The sequence below is a fragment of the Cyphomyrmex costatus genome, unplaced genomic scaffold (assembly GCF_001594065.2).
Source record: "Cyphomyrmex costatus isolate MS0001 unplaced genomic scaffold, Ccosl1.0 scaffold32, whole genome shotgun sequence".
Lineage (NCBI taxonomy): Eukaryota > Metazoa > Arthropoda > Insecta > Hymenoptera > Formicidae > Cyphomyrmex > Cyphomyrmex costatus.
The window spans coordinates 599469-623304 of NW_017277340.1; the positions used below are offsets into that span (position 1 = coordinate 599469).

General features: G+C 31.5%; 1 protein-coding gene across 1 annotated transcript in view; it reads left to right on the forward strand.

Moving 5' to 3' along the window:
- The first annotated feature begins 4179 nt into the window (after positions 1-4179).
- The window catches only part of LOC108775806 (glutamate receptor ionotropic, kainate 2), a 143682-nt gene continuing 124025 nt past the window's right edge, over positions 4180-23836 (forward strand). Inside the window, exon 1 of the mRNA XM_018542255.1 lies at positions 4180-4382. Coding sequence (XP_018397757.1) covers positions 4310-4382 — 73 coding nt within the window. The 5' untranslated portion in view covers positions 4180-4309. The remainder of the gene's footprint in view (positions 4383-23836) is intronic.

A 23836-nucleotide genomic window follows, 5' to 3' on the forward strand; every position in this document is an offset into this window, starting at 1 on the left:
CATTCAAAACACTTTTTACTTGCTTTTCCAGTATAAACATATTACACATATATTGGAATTTTAAGAAGAACAATATAAACACAAGAAGTAATATAAACCAACTTTCCAAAAATTACATGGTAAAAAGACAGTCGGAATCTCACACTTCAAATTATTTGATAACCTTTCCTTTGTGCACTTTCAAATAACAGCGCAATATACAACTCAATGAATTTACTCATCATATACAGACATACAACGTATGGTACAGATATATGACACTGGACACAAATGTATGGAATTGCAGTTTACGTAAAACTATCATTCAGCTTCTTACATCGTCCCATAAGCTACAAATTTACGATTTTATGATTTATTCATATACATTTATTTAGAAATGTAACATAAAATCGCGATATCAAGTAGTTGGAAACGTTGTACTCAGACTAGAATGAAGTAAACACAAATAATAGAACTAAATCACTCCAAGAAGAAAAAAATTTTTCACTAAAAAGAAAGAGCTTTTCTTCAGAATTATAGTTACTAGAGCAGTTTTTTACGATCTACGGAGACATGGTCATTGCTACCACGTTTATCTCTCTCGATCGTAAACCTATAAAAAGCAGGTGTAATGCAATTTTTATCGGCGATAAAATACACTGCGAATGTTATCCACTACCGCAAAAAAGCGCGTTCTCTTTTTCTCTAATGTGTATACTCAATTCGTAAATATATGTATAACTGTTACTATAAATTATTAATTACATAATTATAATTAGCGTATACATTTAATTCTTTGAATGTATGTAACTGTCACTATAAATTATTAATAATAATAAATGTCATTATAAATTATTAATTAATAATATTAATAAACATCAATAAACAAAAAATCATATTTGCGTTTATTTTAAACTCTACAAAAAACTATAGTTAAAGGCTTCATTTTCTCTTTAAAATATTACGACGTATTTAAAAAATCTTTTTATATCGTGGAAACATGTTTTTAATGTACATGTTTTAATATGGTTATAAAAAAAAAAGCATAATTTTATGATTTCTGTCGCGATATGATAAATTGACATGATGGTTTTACTGAAAGCGAGAATCTGTCTCGAGTCATAAAGAGGACTGTGTGAGAGAAAGGAGAGTGAACGCCACACATATAGTCGCCGATGCGATCGGGCGAAAGACGATAGAACCAAAAAAGTCATTTCAAACGCAACGGACACACCTACGTAATCAAGCGGCGCGCTTAGGACCGCGCCATTCGGCAACAAACACGCAGCGAGAGGCAAAGTTACCCCCGACTAAATTGGGTTAGTTGAAATCCGTTTACGCTAACTCTAATGGCAAAAGCGTGAGCCGCATGCGGCATCGACACCAAACTTCTGTTGAGTCGGTCGTCCGCGCGAGGGTGAATTCGACGAGTGTGCGCGAGGTCTTTATTCTCCCGACTAGCATTTTGAACGTCAAATATATTGATACCGAGAGCTTATCTCGGTCCGCTTTCTGCTTTCATTTATTTTGCGCATCGTACGTTATAACGTAGATTATTGTAACACAGAGAGAATCTAGTAGATCAACGTTAAATAAAAAAATGTTTAATTGATGATTTAACTGATTATTATTAATAATGGATTAAATGTAGATAATTTGCATTAATTTGAGTACAGTGTACGGATAATTCAACCTGCACAATCAAAACCTTGCGTTTCGCATCATTTGATATTTACATATACCGTGCAGCATGTAACGGTATGTTGTAAGGTTCATCGATAGATATTATTAGTGTAATGGAATTAATACCTATGATCAATAATAATCATAGAATTTACAAAATACTTATGGCAGTTAAATAAATGATATCACGACAAAAGAGATTATCACATAGGTAATAAATAATTTCACGTATATTAAAACGTATTTATCAGTAATGAGAAAAATGTAAACAAATTGCTAATTAAATATGTAATATTAAACCTTAGTATATCCAATGATTTTCCGACCCTTTATTATATATAATTATTGCTTATTTTCTGAGTTAATCTTTATCACAATTATTATTTTTACGCGCATATAAATCTAAAAATAATTTTAGATCATCAAAATTTTTAAACAGAATATTCAAACTGATTGCTAGAATTAAAATTTTAATTCTAACATTCTAACAATCAGTTGAGTATCCTACTTAAAAATTTTAATAGTCTAACAAAATTATTTTTAAATCTGTATCTTATAGCTAAATTTTTTCCATATAGATATGATGCATTCAGATACCAAGAAAAAAAATATATATAATATATTAAACGTAAAATATAAAATTGTTGAGCTCGCAAGCTCACGAACTCCACGTTAGCTATTTCACGGTGGAAATTATAACGCTATTGTGTCTCTCGTCGCTATTTTATGATATTTCGCGTAGTTTGCTCCACGCGGAATGTTGAGATTGAGAGAGTTTGCTTGCTGCGAAAGCGCTTGATTCAACTACATTTTTCTCGTAACACAGTTTTAAGTACGAACTCGATCTGTCGCGTTAGCGTGATCGAAGTTACGGGAACGGGACTGTCGCGCAACACAATGCGGCACGTCGAGGTAGAGTCGGACGCGGAGACATTATCGTGGCAGAACCAAAAACTCCAGAATCGCTTCAGAAATAAAGGGACTCTCTCGTTCCCTTGGTATCTCCGGCAGCAGCGTAATGGAGGTCGTATCTACTAGGGAGGTCGAACTCTCTTTTTTCCATCTATCCTTCCGGAAAATGCACCTCTGAGAATGGAGTCGCGGGCCCCCGGTGATTTCACTCCAGAGACCATAGACCCTTTTCTCGCCCTTTTCGAGGTCTGGAACAAATAAAACTAAACCGTGCCATGTTTCAACACTGTTGATATGCATTTACAAATTATACTAAATACTAATAGATTATATTAAACAGATTATAAATATTAAATAATAGCAGATTATATTAAAAAAAAAAGCAATGCCCTTCAAATCGTAATTTCTTCTTTAGAAAGTTGTTATTACATATAATACATAAGTAGTGCTATCATGTATTTTTAATCACTTCTTTTTAATCTGACTATATTGCTTGGAATGTATAATATTTTTTACACATACATATTTAAAAGGTTTAATTTACAATTAGATTAGAAAATCATCTTTTAAGAATAAAATTATTATAAATTAAACATAAGATAAGATTAAAATAATCTTTTAACTATTTTTTTTTAGGCGTTATAAATAGATACTTGTTTTCTTTCGAAATGCAGAAAGGTAAACCAGCGATTAGAAACAATATATGTAGATATATTAAAATTTTTATTTAGCTATAATAATAAATTCTAACCAATCTCGCATTTCTAACGGTACAAGTTTGTATTTCTTGTTTTAGACGAAATTCATAAATCGTAACCTACTGGTTGTTACTTTCAACAAACGATCCCATATAAAACCGTGCTAGCCATTTAAGCAATTAATTTACCAGCGAAAAAGCATGGCCTCCCCAACAGATTGCATTTTGCTGGTCTGTTCAGGTTCTGATTTTATGAGGTCAGTTATTTTACGCCTGCATTGTTTCCCAGTAGATGTTCATTTGACCAGAAAGCTATATCAATGAACAAATATGAGTAATGTTGCAATAATTTGTAGGTATAATTGTATAACGACGAAAAATTATAAAAATTTTATTTCTCTGTATGCGCAATTGTGAACATTTGAAAATTAAAAAGTAATTAAAGTGGTATTTTATTATCATATTGAATAATAGAAAATTCGCGTAATATATTTGATAATATTTAAATTTAATATATAATATAATATATATATATAATATCACTAGGGTACATATGTACAGGGGCTGCAAATAGTAGGAGGTGCTCTTATATTGCAATATCGTTCTCTGTTTTGTTCCTTTAAGACTTAACGTACACAGGTAGAACGTAGACTCACACGGGACACAACAGGATTTTACTTATCAAATTTGATTCATCATTTTTTCTGTATTCTAATATTTTTAATTAGAATAAATATCATCGTGCAATTTCATAGTTTTGCTCAATATTATTTGCTTTGATGTTGTATTACAAGTTTCTTGTTTTTTATTTTTTAGGTCGAGAGAGAGAGAGCCCGCACGGAAGATGATGGTCGTCTAAAGAATCTCATCCGATGTGCAACGAGTTTCTGAAGATGTGCAGTTTGGTGTTAAAGTGTCGGTGAAATCGGAGCAACTTCGCGTATCTATGATTTTCTTTCCTTTTCTTCGTCACACTTTATCTTACGGAAAATCAGCACGAACGATGTCATAGTCATCCAAGTGCGAATTATTTTCACAATGGCACTGTTGTTCGTCATAATCGTCGTTTCAATCACCACTGCCATGTCGCTTCCGCCGGTCATTAGAATCGGTGAGTACATATTGATCCAATTTGTTAACCTTCAGTTTACTTATGCACGAGGCATAATTAATACAATTGGCTCCGTCATTTAATATACCTTCTCATGCATAATAGTATAACTTAACTGTTCAATAATTAATTGCGTGTTACTATAACTGAAAGCTACCACATTTCTTACTATATATTATTTTGCAACTTATATTAAACATTCATATAAAATATTAAATAAAATATTGTAATTGAAGGTAGATTATTATTTCTTTTTATGTAATAAACGTTTAAATAAAAATCGTAATTAAAAATTTATTTTGTTATTTTAATATGTAAAATTTATAATTAATTCAACTATTCGGATAAAAATTTTTGTTTCATTCAGGTAAAACATCCATCGTGATCAATTAAATAATATAATTAATTTTGTATTTAATTAAAAAATTTTAATCAAATACATAAATTGTATCCTCGAATATTTAGAAAAAGTTACATTTTTATGAGAAACTCTGAAGATATTACTTTCCCAATATCATACGTGTGTTAAACACATCCTCAAAATTACAAGAATTAGCAGTCGAGTTTTATTTCGCGATTCCACGTTTCAGACAACTTGCAGAACAATAATTTTGTATTCTCCCGCACATTACATTCGACGGAGTCGTCAAGAGCGGCAGTTGTAAATCGGTTCAAGGCCCCGATCTTCGGAGAGAATCGTCTTTAGCTTGTTCCGCTACGCGGACCGAAAAACTTATCCGTAACTTTCTATCGCTTGATTACACTTCGCTGTAGCGGATAGATGCACGCGCGGTTTAGAATTATAGAGTCCGCCACTAAGTGCACGCGAAGATCGAATCTTCACTCACGCACTACGTCTTCATCAGTATAGGGCTTATTAGTATTCCCAGGGCGTTCACGTGGGCGTATAACGGACGTGTCCGTGCGTGGGATGCCGAGCTTCGACTTCGGGCCGTGCGTATCGTACCATCCGTTTGGAAACACACACGCACGCATACACAGGTCCATGACGTCGAGAGTAGAACAGAACTTGAGGTTGCTTGCTCACTGGTTAAGCCTCGCGTAAAGTTTTCCGTCGATCTAATTGGTCAAATTTCTCTGTGAGGCAACCGCCTCAAGGGAAACTTGTCCGCAATTTCCTATGATGTCGGCGAGAATGAAGCGAAGGCGATAAGGCGAGCATGCTTGTCAAGATGGGACGTGAGTCTACGTATATAAGACGAATGGGAGACCAAAAGAAAGTAAGGCGTCCCCAACGTCCCCGGAGGACGAGGACTCTGGCATCTCAAACCGCGGAAACTTTTCCAGACCACGAAGAAAATATAGGGGATATGGCGTATTCATGTCTGCAACAATAATCTTTCTCATGTTTGGAAAGCAATGTAATTGAAATATCTACTACTTGCACAGTGTATTCAAAAGTGCACGTGTAATGGGAATAGGAATACGAATGGGTATGATTAATAGATGATACACGGAAAAAATGATTTTGCTGAAATATTTAAAAATTTAATTAGATATAGATTCGAAAATAATTTTAGACTATTAAAATAATTACGTAGAAAATTCAATTATATAGGAATGCATGTAGAAAAAAATTTAAATTGTCAACCTATGCTCTTGATAATCAGTTATCATGTAATTGACTACCATGAGCACAGATCGACAATTTAATTTTATTCTTAACGTGTTAATTTTATGTGTTAACTTATAATCGATCGACAGAACGATGTTTGTTACAAACTTGATTATTGTTAAGGCGCAGCAATTGTTGAGCTTAAGTTTTCATCACCACTAGCTAACTAACTAGAATAAATATGTGGCTTACCTCACAATTGTTGCTGTCGCTATGGTTGGAATAATTCTATGGATATTCCAGTTGTAATTTCTCTTGACATTCTCACTTGAAATGGTTACTGAAGATGACTCAAATCAGGAGTCGAAACATACAAGCTGCATAGTTTGATATATTAAAATAAATTCGCTAATAATTATCAGCAGCTGACTCTTATTATCTGTCATTTTTGTCATAATTTACTTTTTAATTATTTATAACTTAAGAAGTCGAATTCCAAACTTAACCATTTTGTGATAGTTTTGTATTCTTTTGAATATAAATAATATTTTTATAAAAATATTATGATTTGTTAATTTATAAAATATATTTTTTAAATTGCATATATTTACCGAAATTTTGAAGTAAGAAACAATTTTACAACTATACTAAAATTATTGATCCAATAGCTATCTAATTTCTAAAAGAGAGTTTCATAACATTATTTAGATTTAATACTTAATTTACTTGTACTCTCACATGCAATCTTATGCAGTAACTATCACAATATTGTGTAACAACCGCAAGCTATTAATAATTTGTTCGGAAAACGAGCGTTTGCTCGAGCTAAAGGAAAAACTATTACCAGCTATTACCTCGCGAAAATGAAGTTTGATGAAAATTATTGCGTAGTCAATATAGGTATGTTACGTGTAAACTTCTTCGAATTAAAAAATAAAAGAGTAAAGTAAAACACATGAACTTTAATTTTTACTATCATGATCTCTTTCAAACGTGTACGTTTTTCTTATTTCTATTCTTCTTAAATTAAATCGTAACGTAGAGAGCCATCCACTTGTCTTCTAATATTTATTGTATTATTGCTTACGAAAACTTGGAAATATGAATGTAAATATATAATTTCTAATATACGTGAGTATTCTCGGTGTATTGAGCTCGAATCCGTGGATTCGCTAAGCCCAAATGACTATACGGATCAGATCCCTGCGGGATACGCGCGAGTTTCTCGCGTTACGTATCCTTCTCGTGTATCGTATTCGATTAAAATGCAAGTCACCTAACGTCGCGCTAAAAACCAGCCGTCAAAAGCAGACGTGATCATAAATTTTATCACGTATCCATCTACATCTCGCGCGTATGATCTTCGATCCGCTCGATGCAATCTACAATATAACGTACAATCGTTACGTTGCATTTACGTTCTGTTCTTTGTCGGGATCAAAAAGAATATCCTCCGGCTTCTGGCATCAGCAGTATATGTAGTAAATAAGCATATGCAGATACACATGGCGATAAAGATCGGTGAATATTATGACTATGAGAAAGTAAAAAAGATCTACTCAATTAACCTGATCTTTATTATCTTTTAACGAAATTTTCCTTAAAGAAGACAATACGTCTGACGACGTTTGTACAACTTGCAGAAACTCTATGAAAAGTCATCCTTTGATACCGTCGTAAGTCTTGTTACACAATTCTGATTCAAAACGTGTACAACAATTCTTGAGTCAAACAATAAGCGTTACATTACTGTTTTGAATCTCTCTTTCTATTCCCTCGAGCTTGCTTTCACAGACGTTTTTATTCTCTAAATTAAAGGAGATGAAAAGGAACTCGATTCACATTTCGAACATTCAGAGTTGTGTGACAAGACTTAAAGTAATATCCAAAGATAACTTTTCATAGACTTTCTGTAAGCTGTATGAACGTTGTTATAGATAGAAGTGTATTGTCTCTAGGGAGGATTACTTTGAGGGATAATAAACGTCATTTGTATATTAATTTATAGTGTGTTTATTTTCTCATAACATTCACCGAACTTTATTGTCACACCACGTATATATAGCGAGCCCACCAGTTCTTTAACCGCTGGCCAGTGTCATAACTTTCGCAAAAAGTTTCATTGATCGCAAATTTTACTTAACACACAGGGTGTGTATAAAGCGAACAGATTAACGTAATCCTCGGTAGCATCAGGGCGGTGCGGTGAAAGGAAAAGGTTACGGGAGCGAATACTCGATAACGATCAAGATATCTTTGGCAAACATCGCACTAGAAACGATGGAACCGTAAATGCCAGCCGCTTTCGTATTCCGAGAGGCGGTAACACCGTAACATGTGATTTGAGCATGCTATGCTAACTCAACCGTTGTGAAAGATTTGCACTTTTCGACAAGTGCTTTACTTGCAAATATAATAAATTTCGTAACGTACATGAATAATTCATAATTTCAATAATTTCCGTTCCGATTCATTGTTCTTTTTTTGTAAGTAAAACTTTCTTCCTATATATATATAATTTATGCAAATTAAATAACAAATTTAAAGCTTTACACAGAAAGGTTGATTTTCCTGCAATATTAAAAAATTTAATTAGATACAGATCTAAAAGTAATTATGTAGTAATCTCAAGCATGATGTAAACAATACCTACTATAAAATAGAAACGATATGTAAAACATTTTAATATCTAGTTCAAGCGTTCTAATTATTTTGATAATCCAATAAAGTTATTTTCAGATCTGTATTTATAGTAAAATTTATAAATATTTCAGCAAAAAACTATCGCCTTTTGGTATGCGGTAACCGGCAAGATGGAGTATATCTTTGTGCTAAACGTAAACTATTTACGGTACGAGAAGAGCCTCAAAATGCCTAGTATTTTTTTTTTTAACAAGAATTCTACAAAATAATGCGCGGTAGAAACGCTTGCAATTCCACGACTACTTTTTCCTCCATTTTTATCCAAGACGTATATACAAAGCGTTCCTGAATAGTAAGTTCATGAATCTCCGCGACGCATGTTTCATAACTATACCACGTGTTTTGCCATTACGCTCGTATATTCGAAAATTATCGATGCAGAGCCACTTGACGGTACATGTGACACTTCGGAAGTATTATCATCCTTGCTTCCTCGACATGATGAAAATTTTTAAATCAAAAAAAAACCGTGCAAAGAGCGGCGCGTGCCTGTAAGTTTATAGCGAGAGGAAAAACTTACGCCTGCAAATGTGAGTATAAACGAGCTTAATAAACTTCACTTCTAGCGGGAAGCGAGCGGAAGTAAATCGCCATCGCGTTGACAGCATTAAAGATTTATAACTTGCTCGCGCGTGCAAGGAAGAATCATAATGTGCTTGGAAGCTTGCAGTCAAATATACTTGCTCACCATTGCTCGCAAACATACATTCTGATAAATTTTCGAGTATGATATTGCAGGAATAATTTCACAATTCCACAGCGTAGTTAGTAAGACTGAAAGGATATTTTATTGCAGGCACATTTCATAATTAAATTGTTTCCCGCTAACTTTTTCACAAATATAAAAACGTTAGACGTTAATACTGATTTAATACTTTTCCTACATTCGCACACAAATATATTGTACAACGCATATTTTATTACATACCACTGGAAATCAAAAAATTGGAGAAATCCTTTACTGAGAATTTATTCAGAGATTGAATGTCAGGTTAACATTGAAATGTGAAGAGATAATAGCAGATACAATTTTTTTTATCAAAGCATACAGTTCCGCTCAATTTCTTGTAAGCTGAATAAATATCGTATTTTTCCATCGCTGTCGTATTAATTATATGTTAATATATAAAATAAACGTAATAATCGTAATCTCTCAAAAAAATATGGAAGACACAGAAAACGTTTCAAAAGCCATTTTGTTTAAAAGAGCGTAAATAATAGTAAAATTAATTTTTTAAAATTATAAAGTCTTAATGAGGATTAAAATTATTTTTTGTAATTAAATTGTGATTATTTTTTGTATAATATGATTTCTCTAATTATTCTGCATATAAAGATTATAAAGGTATTAAGGCAACGCTATTAAAAAATCAATACAACTTACGAGATATTTTTTTCGCAAAGCATACAATTCCGCTTAATTTTTGTAAGTGGAATTCGCAAAGTGTCGTTAGAATATTAATTACATGTTAATACCCTACATAATCATAATTTTATATTATACAAATTTAAAGTTAAAATACAATAATTAACGTATACGATGAAAAGATTATACAAAAACGTCAAAGGATATTGACAACAGTGATAAAGTCATCAGGCCTCAATGGACATGTCGATAAGGCATCTTTATCTGTAGCCAGCAGCGGTTCTTCCATTAAAACCTGGCGAAAATTACTTGAAGCGACTCTACAAGATCCTATCGTTTGGCTAAGTAGTTTTCATAAAGAACCGGAATTCTCGCACCCTCGGCCTGCGCGTTCCGGTGCTTTTTCCCTTGACTTCTCTATTCCCAGTCCTCGGACGAACGCTCGTCGATAATCGAACTTCAGAATCGATGGGGAGGCAACCGGTGAATTTTCTCGTCTGAACTTCAACGGACATAAATGCTTTCGACTGGGGCTCAGTTCACCAACGGCCACGCTCGATTTCGCACTTACGAAACGGAAGAATAATCAGCTAGAAAGCTGTGAGATCAATTAGGACATCTAAAGAAGATTATCAGGATTACCTATTCGCCAAGTTTTCGTCAAGTGATCGTATTTTTTAACAATCGTTTGCAGTAAGGAATTTATTTAAATGAATTCACGTGAATTCTGAATTTTCCAATATGCAATTTAAATTGCACGTAAATGATATTACTGAATTTAGTAAAAGATAAAATTCTTTTTAATAGACAATATTAGATAAATGAAATAGACAAAGAAGTGTTAAATACAAATAAGAAAAAAAAATTATTTTCGATATTAGGTCAATATTCATAGTCCATTCTTACTTTAAGATCATCTTAAGTAATGTCTTAAAATGTTAATGCGGTTCTCAATGACTTATGACATCTTAAGAGACTATACTTAAAATAATCTCACACAAATATAAAAATTAGCAATAAATACCACCCCCTTAATGTTTAGTAATAATTATATATACGTATACATACATATATATATGAATATACAAATATAATTATCAATTATATAGATTGTGCGCCGATTTGTTCGATTTGTCAAACTTGAAACACAATCACGAATTGAAATAATACAATCTTTCTGATAATAATCATAGGCTTTCTAAAAGAGGTGCAATTGAGAATGGAGAAGGATATGGGAAAGTAATTAGCAGCGGACGTAAATTAGATATTATTCATTATACATATATAAGCATAAACTGGAATAATCGAGAAACATAATTTATGGCGCTAATGCGCCCGTACTATGCGACGAGATACGTTCGAGTTAATCCACGTTATGAAGCGACGATAAGATCGCGCCATAATATCGCTCGCTCGCTGTGAAATGCGCTGCGTGAGCACTTCCAGAGCTGAGAATTTACAATAATTTGCGAGGCCACGTACAGTCCGAAACATTATCAAAATATTGACTGCGTTCAGCAGAGAAAACTTATCGGTTAGTATTTATTGTTAGTGATTCTTTAATTTATGATAGATTATTCGCTAGATCTAACAATAAGTATAGGAACCAATTGTATTAAAAAATCACTCTAAGCGTTAACTGATGAGGTTTCTCTGCTGAACGCAACCATTGATATGCGAGACAAAAATTTGATAATTTTCCTTCAATTTCGATCTTTTCTTCGTTTACTTACTAAATAAATTGACCAAAATATTCATAGACAATGTCATATACAGATTACGTAAAAAATATCTCATCTTTCCATAATTATTATACCTAATTTCATTATAACTAACGGAAAAATAAGCTAAATAAAATTAATCTGGATTAAACCTCATTTCAACTTATTTTTACTGCTTATTCTGATCAAGTTCACGGTTTATATGCAATATTTTGTAAAGTGTCTTTTTGTCGTGTAACGAGTTTTCTAACCGTATCCTATTTTCTCGACAACCATCGCATTCAATTTCCCCGGAGTACAATAACAGTTCGTGCTGCGACTATGCCTCGGCATGAAAACGTGCTATCAATAATTTCATCGCATTTAATTCTTTTCCTACTTACGCATCACCTTTATGTCGTGGCAGCAAGCTAATTCGCATAAGTGTCGCTAAAAAATATATAGTCAACGCGATCGCTTCAATGAAGCGATAAAAGAAAAAGTAAAAGTGACAAAGAAATATCGTGTTTTAGCAAGCTAATGAGGTAATTTGATAGATAATTAATCAAATATGCCTTATATTAGTAACAAAAGATCACTTCAATTTTAAACTTCATTTTGTGCTTCGAATATTACGTATATACAATATACAATATACGTAATAAGAACTAAGGCATCTATGCATTTTATACATTTATCTGTTGTTTTGACGTATTATTATAATAAGCAATATGTATGCATAACATGCCAAGTATTCTAAAAAAATAACGATCCCGTATTGGGGATTTTAAAGCAAATATTTCTTAGATTTGTACAGAAATATTTTTTGCGTAACTGTTTGAAGACATGATAAACTAATTAATTTCCTTAACAGATTTTTCAGGCTAGACAACAGTTTTGACTCAGTCTTGTTTTTTTATCATTTCTATCGAATAAAAAAAAATTTTCTAAAGGTGCATCATTTTGCTTATTGTTTGTGTGCATATATGTTCGTGATATAAAAAAATCAAAAAGTATATAAAATATAATAGTTGCATAAAATAAAAAAATTTGGAATTTAAAAAATGTATAAAATGCAAATTTTTTTATATAAAATCGCAATAATAAAAATTCAAAAATTCAATATATGGGTTATATAAAATTAAATTCTACATATCTAATATTCGGAAATACTAATCTGCTATTATAAAAATTCATAAAAGTAAAGAAATGATATATATATTTAAAGAAAAAATGGTCACAAAATTTCATGTTAAAGGCTTTTGCTATTTTTACCAAATTTTAGAAAAAATGTAAACGAACTTATATATTTTTAAATAATTGAAAAATATTATAAAGTTTCAACTTTTCGTCTTGCAAAAATAAAAATTCAAACTTCATCTTAAATTTTTTCGCAAATTTCTTTTGCTTCTAAAATTTTTGGGTTATATCATCGCTTTTTCCAATTGCTTTTTCCAATACTGTTGAGTATCGATTTTCCCATTCAACCTGAATGTCTACTCCAAATGCTTGTAGCAATAAGACTTTCGCACCGTTCTACTCGTAACGGAGAAATGAGATAACTTAGTACACAGCAAGATCGATGACGAGTCATAGCATGCATTCGAGATGTCAGTGTGTTCGTACGCATGATGTTCTTCACGACCATGGCTACAATTTCTTGCAACGAACAGTAATACAGGCTACAATATAAATTTGAGACACAATCGTAAGACGTCCTCAGAATGTCTGCTGGCCTGCGATCTGCGGTGCTTACGAGTATTATAAAACATCGCATCATAAACTCCATGTCACATGCGCGTTTTATTTACGTATGTATCATCGTCGCGAGATGAGCTAAGATAGACTAGTATGATGCAGAGGACGATAAACGAATGCAGCAAGCGAGAACTGAGAGTTTTCGCGATCGTTTGCGGTTATCTACCGTTTCTTAGTACAGTGCACTGCGATCATTTACTGTAGACTACTTTAGAACACATGTGATGCAACTATACTTCTTGCAGCTTTTAAAATGATTATTTATTTATAGAAATTGATATATGTATATGCAATAGTCTTTATAAGTAAACACAATTCTATTAGAAATTCTTGAAGAAAGCTTATTATTCATTAATTAAAATGTAAAAAGAATTCAAAGGTATAAAAATAAAAAAAAATTTTAATCCAAAAATATGACCGATTGAAGAAAGCAAAAATTATAGTTAACAAATACTAGAAAATTTATAGAAATAAAAAAAGAATAGTTGCTATTTTCAATATATGACAAAATTTGAAATTTTCTAAAAAGGTTCAAAATTGTATTTACATGTATACTCTTTCTATATTCTTCTGTTTTCGTCATATTGCAAATGGAAAATCCATTAATAATATTGCAAACAGTTTTTTAACAAACACTTTGATAACAAAAAGTTTTTCAGTTTGCTTTTGAATGAAAGTACCTGTACAAATACTTATAGAAATGAAAGTCGAATTTGATGAAATTTTAACACGTTCACTTGATGAAAAATCCTTTCACAGATGAAAAATCAATGAACACAATTCACGAAAGTAAACAATTTTTTAGTTACAGCATTTTAAAAATCTAAAAATTAAAACTCGATATTTTATTTGGATTTTGTATTTACTTTCCGAATTAACGTTTACGTACAATTAGCTACGATGAGTTCAATCGATACTATTGCAGTTATTAAATAATAATGTTCATGCGGTACATTTGCTAATTACGATCAAATCCCTTGCACTCAAAGGGAATATAAAACAAGTAGTGCAATGATATCAGGTCTTATTCTAACACTATGGACAATATTCTAATGAACAATTATGTAATGGACAAATTAAAAAAAAAGAGATGTTAATTGAGAGAAAGAGAGAGAGAGAGAGAGAGATGTTTTTATAAAATACACTTCATTACAAGGATATTTAGTACAATAAAAAAAAAAATAAAAAGAGTATAAAAATTAATGTAATCAATTATGCACATAATAAGTAACATTTTATAAGTCACAGAAGATACAAAATATTCAGATATAAGATTCAAATATATGTATGTCTAAATATTTCTGTAGAGCAACACGATGCATAATTCAGTATTTGACCCAGAATCCCGGTAATCAAACATGCGATAGTTTTCATACAAATACCATATCTTCTTGCAACATGATTTGCCGACGTTGTTCTTTTATCGAATTTCGTGTAGCGAGACTTTGTATTTTACTTTTTCTCGATAATATACAAATATGTACATGAAAGTATATACATATGCTACGTACATGTGAGTAAACGCGGAACAGGTGAAAGAATCGATACGGAAGTGTAAAACGCTGAGTTGCAATATTGAAATGTTTGCGAGTAAGTATCGGCGCATCGGGCCTTGATCCATATCCTGCACGCGCTTGATTGCATCGTGCTGTCCCCTCTATAACGCTCGAAACTGATATTTAGAGCTATAGTTACGTTTGCGTACATAAATGTGGTGTGGATGAGTATTTTGCGATAACAACCGATTAATTTTTTTACAGCACAAATTTTGAACTTTTGAGCAGAGAATAAATCAGATGATTATATTCGAATTTTTCTTGTGATTTATACAGACAATAAGAAGTATATACGTTATTTGATTAATAGTTATTTTCACATATTATTTGCATAATTGAATGATAATCGTTTCTCTATCCGTTTTATGTCCGTTCCTGTATTTAATAGTCTGCTTTTTAATCTGAAATTAATTGCAAATAAAACTGTCTCGAATGTTCTAACTAAAAAATCGTTTGTTAACTTTTTGAGAAGTTTAATCTGGTTTAATCTTATTGAGAGCTTCCTAATTCATGATGCAAAAAGAGCACTTTTCTTTTATTACAAGATAGCTTGCAGTAATACTTGAACATCAATGGATGATTTTCGATAAAACGCATATTATATAACGCTTTGTTGATCATGATAATAAATTACATGTAGTAAAGAGATTATGAGATTGCGCAAAGTAGGTTGCACGATATATGGATTAAAATATTAACTAGATTAATAATTTAAACATTAATTAGGTATAATTCGCGTATATTTTAAAGTCAGAACAATATAGAAAAAGATTAAAGATAATACGAACAATGAATCGATTATCCATAAATAACAATTTAATTAAACAATTCTGTTAATATTAAAATTTTCAATTTCACAATTGAAGATAGATATCCTTTATTATTTTACTATAAAAAATTCATGTAATTTACACAATGTTAATAAATGTATGAGCAGAAAATAGGAAATCCATTGTATAAATATGACTGTAATGGATTATTTAATGTAAAAAATTACAATTTCAGACAAATACATTAATTATACGTTGGTTATTTTCGATGGTTGTCATAACTTTATCATTTTTGGAAATTATGTATTTCAACGATCAAGAATAAAATAGGAAAGTACAAAATAAGAAAACTGAAGCAATAAATATATTGTACATGAATGCAATGAATAATAGATATATTTTGTGAATCACGTAAGGTATTTCAACAAAATATTGCGATGTTTTCGTCAAGGGTCGCGATATTTTCTTCGAGTAGAAAGAAAAGCTTTTTATCGATAACGACCTACATTTGTTCCGTATATTTTCATGCGATATTCAAAATGTCTCCTAATGCGACACGCTGCAATTGCGTATACTACATTACATTATATCTTACGCCAATGCAGATACTTTAACTTCTACTTCGTAACATTAAGGGTCACGGTGCCTTGGCCAAAATCTACGATGGCGCCAAGAGTTTCATCGCCAGCCATTGAAACATTTGTCGTGATTTAAGCTCCCTTTGCTTATCGCGATGACCAATGGCAATACTCGAGCAAATGGTTTGTGCTGATAAGATATACGCAATGAAGTGCAAATTTTTCTATTTAAATAAGTTTAAGTTGTGATCAAAGTAGAATTTTTATTTCGAAAAGTTACGAGTTCTAACTTTAAAATTTAAGTAGCGACGTTTATTCACAATTTTACTTTACAGATACACCTAAAGAAGAGTTTCTTCGATTGAAAGAAATGTTTCTTTGCTGTACGGTTAAAAAAAAAATTTCATCGATTTGAACATAATTTCTTAGATTTAAACAACACTTTTTAAAATCAAATAAATTTTTTTTTAACAAAAATTTTTTTTATAGCAAAAGGACATTTCTTTCTTTGAATATATGATAGTTTTGTATGTATATATATTAATATTGTTGATATTACTAATATTACTCAATAATTATTGTAAAATTAACTCCAATTATTTTGATTTTAAATAAAATTAAAAAGTTTATTTTATTATATAAAAATTATTGTTATTTACATAAATATTTCTTTGTTTTTTCTATTATAGTGTCGTCGAATTCTCTCAGAGATAGAGACTATAAATCTTATATAGCGTCAAAAATTTTTCCGCGACTTCTGTCTCGCGACAAATCCGATAAGACTGACTTTTATGTGAAAAAAACTCGCGATATGCCATAGGTCACGGATGTGTACATGATGTATACACATCCGTGTCCGCTTGCGTGAAATGTCTATCTGGCATATGTCTGTATACCTGTAGTGAGCTTGATCAAACTGTGTGAAGCTATTAGATTTTGAGAAATGGTGAAAATGGCAGTGAGATAAAATATCAGCGAGAAAAAGAAGGATAACGCTATGAATCTGGCCTAACTTGATAACCAGATGCGGGCGAACGTAATTCTCCTCCTTGGAAAATCTCTCAGATTTGCAAATCCCTCCGAAATGTGCTTACGGATTTGCTACAATTGTACAAATTTTCATTAATGCAATATGAATGAAGGATCATTAAATCTATTTCTCTAATTAAACAAGTCAATTATTACGACAGAAAAATTAATTTTACTCTTTCCACATATGTTAAAATTATTTCTTTTCTACTAAATTCTAAAAAATCTGGTATTTAATATATTTGACTTTAAATGTTAAAAATCACTACGTTATATTTGCGGTAACTTTTATAAAACACAATATTCATATTCTTTGTACATGCACACTATTTTTTCTTTATAAACAAAATAAATTCTTTTATATAATATATTTTCTTTTATAAATGCATTTCTTATATAAATAAATTCTTATATGTGAGAGTAACGTTACTGATTACGACGAAAAAACTGCTTCATAAAAAAGTACGTAGAAATGCCAACTACTTTTCAAAACTACCCATTTTTCTTTACTGCGAGTTTCTGGCTACGTGCCTGACCCGAGTGTCTTCAGCATTACAAAGAAGAACAAAGTCGCGTTTATAACATGTAGCAAAACGTAAAACCGTTACACTCAACGTCGTAGTAAATTTGTTCCTTACTCATTTTAATTAAATTTGAGGTTTAAATATATTGTTAAATTACATACCTATAAAAAATTTTCATCTTTCCTTAAACCTACATAAAATATTGGTTGTTATCGGATTAATTTTTATAAATTCACTCTATTTGTCACAAATTTTGAATTGATATCTTAATTAAGTATCTTTTAACAAATTATACTATAGTCTAAATTTTCATTTCATTGTTTTATAGGAGCTTTATAAAATTTTTCGTTCTGAATTTTATTCTAATATAAAGTCAACATTTCGTATTATTATATATTTGTGAACATGAGATGATGATCACGTAGATATTAATACACCAAATATGCGGAATCTTAATAAATCAAATTGCCAAAGAGGTCGGTTGTTCATGTAAAGCACAAGTCATACAGTTGCGCACTGTCCCTGAATTTCTAGTAATTATAACAGACTGTCGCATACATCAAACTATAGTACTCAACCGAAGAGGAAGTGCTTCAGATGACCAAGTTTCGTCCGTTTTCCGAGTGGATCGTTTGTGTTGGAAAGTGCTTTACTGCCGCAAGAGATAAATGCAAATATCGATAGATTGAGCGTATGAATAAACGATTTTATATCCAAAATGAACAAAAAAAAATACCTGGATTATACTCCAAAGTAATGACTATTGCGATTTATCTGACAACGTTGGAAATTCGAAAAATTGCAACTCCAGGAAAAATAGGCTACCGGAAATTGTACACAGATGCGTCAAATTTGCCGAAAAATCGCGATGAAGTATCACCGACGAACGCCAGCGAACCAATCTCATTTTTCTGCTAACTCGGTAAAATTCGCGCACAACGGTACTTCTATAAATATCAACCTCACCATATTCGGTTTCGGAGATATCGTTTGTCTCGACTTCCATGTCTACGAGTACGAAAATATTGTGCTGTCTATTTCCTTTCTTGCTTTCTACGAGAATTTATATGAGAGTCAATATCCGGCGGCTGTGTAGTTATATATACTGAAATATTAACACACAACTACTATTTACTATGTAATACGTAAATACCAACGGAGGAATAAGGACATATGCTACATCCTGAATCCCGAGGATGAAATTTCATCAAGTGGGTAGGGTTAGCAGGCTGATATTGTCGGGCGGGGTGTGGAAGAAGTAGTCATTTCGGCGATGAGATCAGCCTGTCGAACCCTGCGCCGTATTTTATTTGTCCGGAACGTCCGAGTGCCACGACGCAGACGTTTCTTTACTTCGTTTAACAGGTTGATTAATCAGTGACCAGCAATCGACGTACGCCGAGAAATACGCTTCGGAATGTTTTTCATCGTGTAATGAATGATGGTAGGTGATGTAGCCCGCGGCTGTTATCAAAAAAGAGTTTTACTACAGTAAAATATATTTCCGAATTCTCATTCATCACATAATATTCGCTTATGCGAATTTGACTGTATAATTTGAATGTTAATTACATAAGACTTAAAAATATATATTTATAAAAATGTTATATTTTCTCGATGAATTTTAATTTAATTTTACTACACTATTTTAAATATAAATAAGTTATTGTATATATAATATTTATATATTATAAAACAAAAGTCTCTCTCTCTCTTTCTCCTTCACTCTCTCTACGTTATAAATAATTTTTTCTTTACTCTAAATTAATTTTAAAATAAATAATCAACAATAACAAATGGACACATAATATTATATTTTAATTTTTATTCAGCTCTTTATGATAAATTCCATTCATCAGCCTTCCATTTATCGTACAATTTAATAAAAAGTCGTACAATTTAATAAAAAGTCTCGTATTTTTACAGAACATGAATAAGAGTCTGAGAGCCTTTTAGACGCCGGTGGAACGGCTATTAAGTTACATCTTGCATAGTGCTTTTTTCAAGCTGATTGGCCGTATTATCAGAATATTATCCTGCTCGTCGATTTTTCCGGTCTTGAGAGATAAGAGACAATCGAAGAAACTGTTCACTTTCGAGATTATTCACGGTGAACACCTGTTCCCCATTGTCTTCCGTCTTCCGTATAATCCATAATTAGACGCTCGGAGCGACTATCACTTTGATCCACCGTTCAGAAAGTTAAATTACGCTTTACGTTTACGAAGGAACGTTTTAATTTCGACTGAAGTTTGCGATCTCTTTTTCGTTTTCTATTTCTCTCTCTCTCTCTCTCTCTCATTCTCTATTTATCTATCTTTTCCCATTCTAACATTCTATCAGATGCATTTAAATTTCCGGCGACGTGCTGCATCGAAGATTTTTTTGCTTCCGTCGTGCGGCTGTCATTACAGAATTCTTCAATAAATCTACGATGTTCATTCCGAACTCTTTCATATTAAAATGAACGCGCATTTCACCATAAGAAATATTTTTACATTTTTACTTAGTGGCGAGATAAATAAAAACGTAGTAGTCATCAAATTATGAAAAGTTCAGATATTTTTCATAATCAATCTACATTCATTGCAGAAGATGTATTAAAGTTGAAATACATAATTATACGCATTTATAAATCTGTTAAACAAATGCATATTGTGTTTCGTTCTTGCTTATGTATCGAAATAATTCTTTTAAAATGTATATCGTTCTTGTCACTTTTCTTCTACAATCATTTTTTATCAATTTTAACCAAAAAAAAATAAAATGTAGTTTGTACTTGACTTTTGCACTAAAGAGAACAGAAGAGTCAAAGCGTTTGCATTTATTTTAACATGATTAGTAAGTACCTACATCTCAATTAGTTGCGAATTGTATTTATAGCATTATGAATATTTAACTCACATACCAACGTTCGCAAAAACTTGTATTATATATGCATTTTACTTGGGAAAGTGGGGTAAAATTGGAAAGGAAAACCACGTGTGAAATTAAATTCTCTTTACTTGTTAAATAAAAGTGCTTATATTCTACATAGCTTGTTATTTAAACTATCGTATCAAAATTAACATCTTACATAAATTAATTTGAATTATAAAAAAACAAAATTCTTAAAATCTTTCGTTTTTACGGTTTTGTCCCATAGATAGGACAAAATCGGGTACAATATCCGAATTCATCTTATTACTGTTAAATACGTCAGTAAGTTGTTATTTTTTAAAAAATATATACTTATTAGTGTACAAACCTACAAGCAAATTTTACAAATTACTTTAATGTTTTCTCAGCTAAATCACAACGTCGAACAGTAAGAATAATTATATCAAGCTATCAAAAAACTTACTTTTTATTGTAATTTTAATGCAGTGCAAGTACTTGAAATCCACCTAACTCTTTGTTGCATCATTAAACAAGCGTTTAATCGGTAACATTGTAAATATGTACTATTTTTTGACGCAAAGTTTGAATAGGTGCCTGGCTTTATACTCGTTTACCTGGTTTTGTATTACTCTCCTCCTATTATTAATATATCTATGTATTCTCTTTTCTCTGCTAACATTACTTTTATTTTATTTTATTTTGATCGAAAAAAATGAAGCATTTTTCATGGACGAAGTGTGCACAGTTTCTACATTTCAAGCGATTAAGCTTGTTTTCTCTCAGATGCTTACACATCTGAGTTAGTGTTTCGTGTTTCTCGGTGATTTTCGTCCGCACCTGCAAAATCGGCTAAACAGAGGGAAACTCTAGTAGCACACAGCAAATTCGCGTTATCTCAGCGCTATATGTCTTGAGACGATTCAGCTTTGTTTCACATGAGCGATATCATTTGTCTATGTGCCGGATCGTATATATCAACACTACTGGATTAAGGCTAAGATCTATATGCTTATAATATTATAAAAAAGATGTACGTATGATTCCTTTTATATGTAAATATAAAAGTAATATTTAAAGCATGCTCAAATAAATATAAAATAAGCAAATTATTGTTAACACACAACTACTATTATATTTCGTATTGTGTTATGATATATGTATAAGTATACTTAATTAATGTATTTACAAGTGCTTATAATTAAGGAAATGGTTAAATTTATTATTATTTATTATTTGTAATTATCAAAATAATGCATACTTTGTCAGATATAATTTAAGTGAAATATGTGTTTTTTAAATGAAATATAATACTATCGACTGATTTCTCATGAGTTAATAATGAGTAATATCGCCATATCGATACTGTTACTTATATTCGTTTTGCAATTTATAGTTTTTTCTAAAGTCTCTATCGATAACTCATCGGAGTTGCTTCCGATACTTTTTAATTACACACGCCGTCGCCAGTTAAGCTCTCGAAATTGATGTAGCGGTAGTTTTAGATGCAAACTAAAAGACCGGAGCAATAATGAAAGTGCGGAACTGCGACAATCGATTTATGCGTCTCGCATTCCCATCGCTATAATTAATTAGTTACAGCCGATTGGTAGCTTTCCAAATGAGACTAAGGTTCCCGAGTTAATTTATTACTTTGCGCTTTAAATTCGCATATTCGTTGATGATCCTCAAGGCAATTACTTGATTATTATTAAGCCCTTGACTAGTCACTGCGGCCATATTAAATCTGTAACGTCATAAACAAGGAATAAAGTTTTTTGCAAGCTTTGGAAATAAAGAAAATTTAATTAAAACCAAATAATAAGCTTTAAAACATTTGTAAAAGTGGGTAGAAGATATTCTTACCCTCCCCCTTTCCGACAGTCAGAAAATCGTCGTAAAAGGCATGTGAAGTAAAAATAAGAAAGCATGGTACGCACTACGATTTATTTGGAAATCGAAAATCCATCGGCTAGAAGAAGTGAAAATAAGTTAAAACTTATTTTACAATTCTTTACTGATCTTTTAAAAGGAGAGGAGAATAAGTTTTCTATAGGGATCTCATTATTCTATTTTATCCAAATTCTTTTTATTCGTATACGATATGCGAGAAATATCAATGTGTCATTTGTCACTTTATGATGTCATGATATCAACGTGGCTATAGCGACTAGTCTGGAGCCTTAAGCAAACTTACAACAATTTTTTTATACGATGAAAATAGCAAGACTAGTAGAAAGTGATTCGATAATTTGTAACATACATTTCATATCAGTATTCAAAAATATATTATAAAATAACTTTACGCACAAAATTTACGCTTTTACGTTTAAATAATTTTGTATAACGTATTGTAATTTTAAGCAATAGTTTTTTTATGTGAAATGAACAATACTAATAAAAGGAGCGCGGAAACATATTTTATATATATATATCATAGAAATCGATAAATTTTGACTGTTCGTTATTCACAATGTTATCTACGAACCGGATGTGGTATATTGGAAACTCGATTTTGATATGCAGTATTAATAAAGATACTCGATATCGGCTGTGCTTGCGAATGCAAAGGTGTATACAGATACACCCGAATTAAATTTATTCACGGTAACGCGCCGATCGATAAACATACATATTTATATTAAGTGAGATTGTTTAATAAAATGTGCGCCTAGCAATCAGTGCACTGCCGTGGCAAAACCGCAATGCCAGATAAACTTCAATTTACGAACACATATGTATTCGTTGAAACATAAAATATGCATTAAATATTTTGACGCGAGTTTTTTCGCATTCTCATATTTCAGCATCGCGACATCGATACTGAGACACAATAATAATCATTAATCGTAATTAATTGACAGCATGTCCTATCTGATCAATAAACCGTGAATATTATATTATATCTCAAAATTGTAATGAATAACTGCGTTTAATTAAACGCGTGATGTTCCGCTAAATGGAAAACCCATCGATCCATAAGCAAGTGACAAATTATGATCTATGTGTAAAAATAC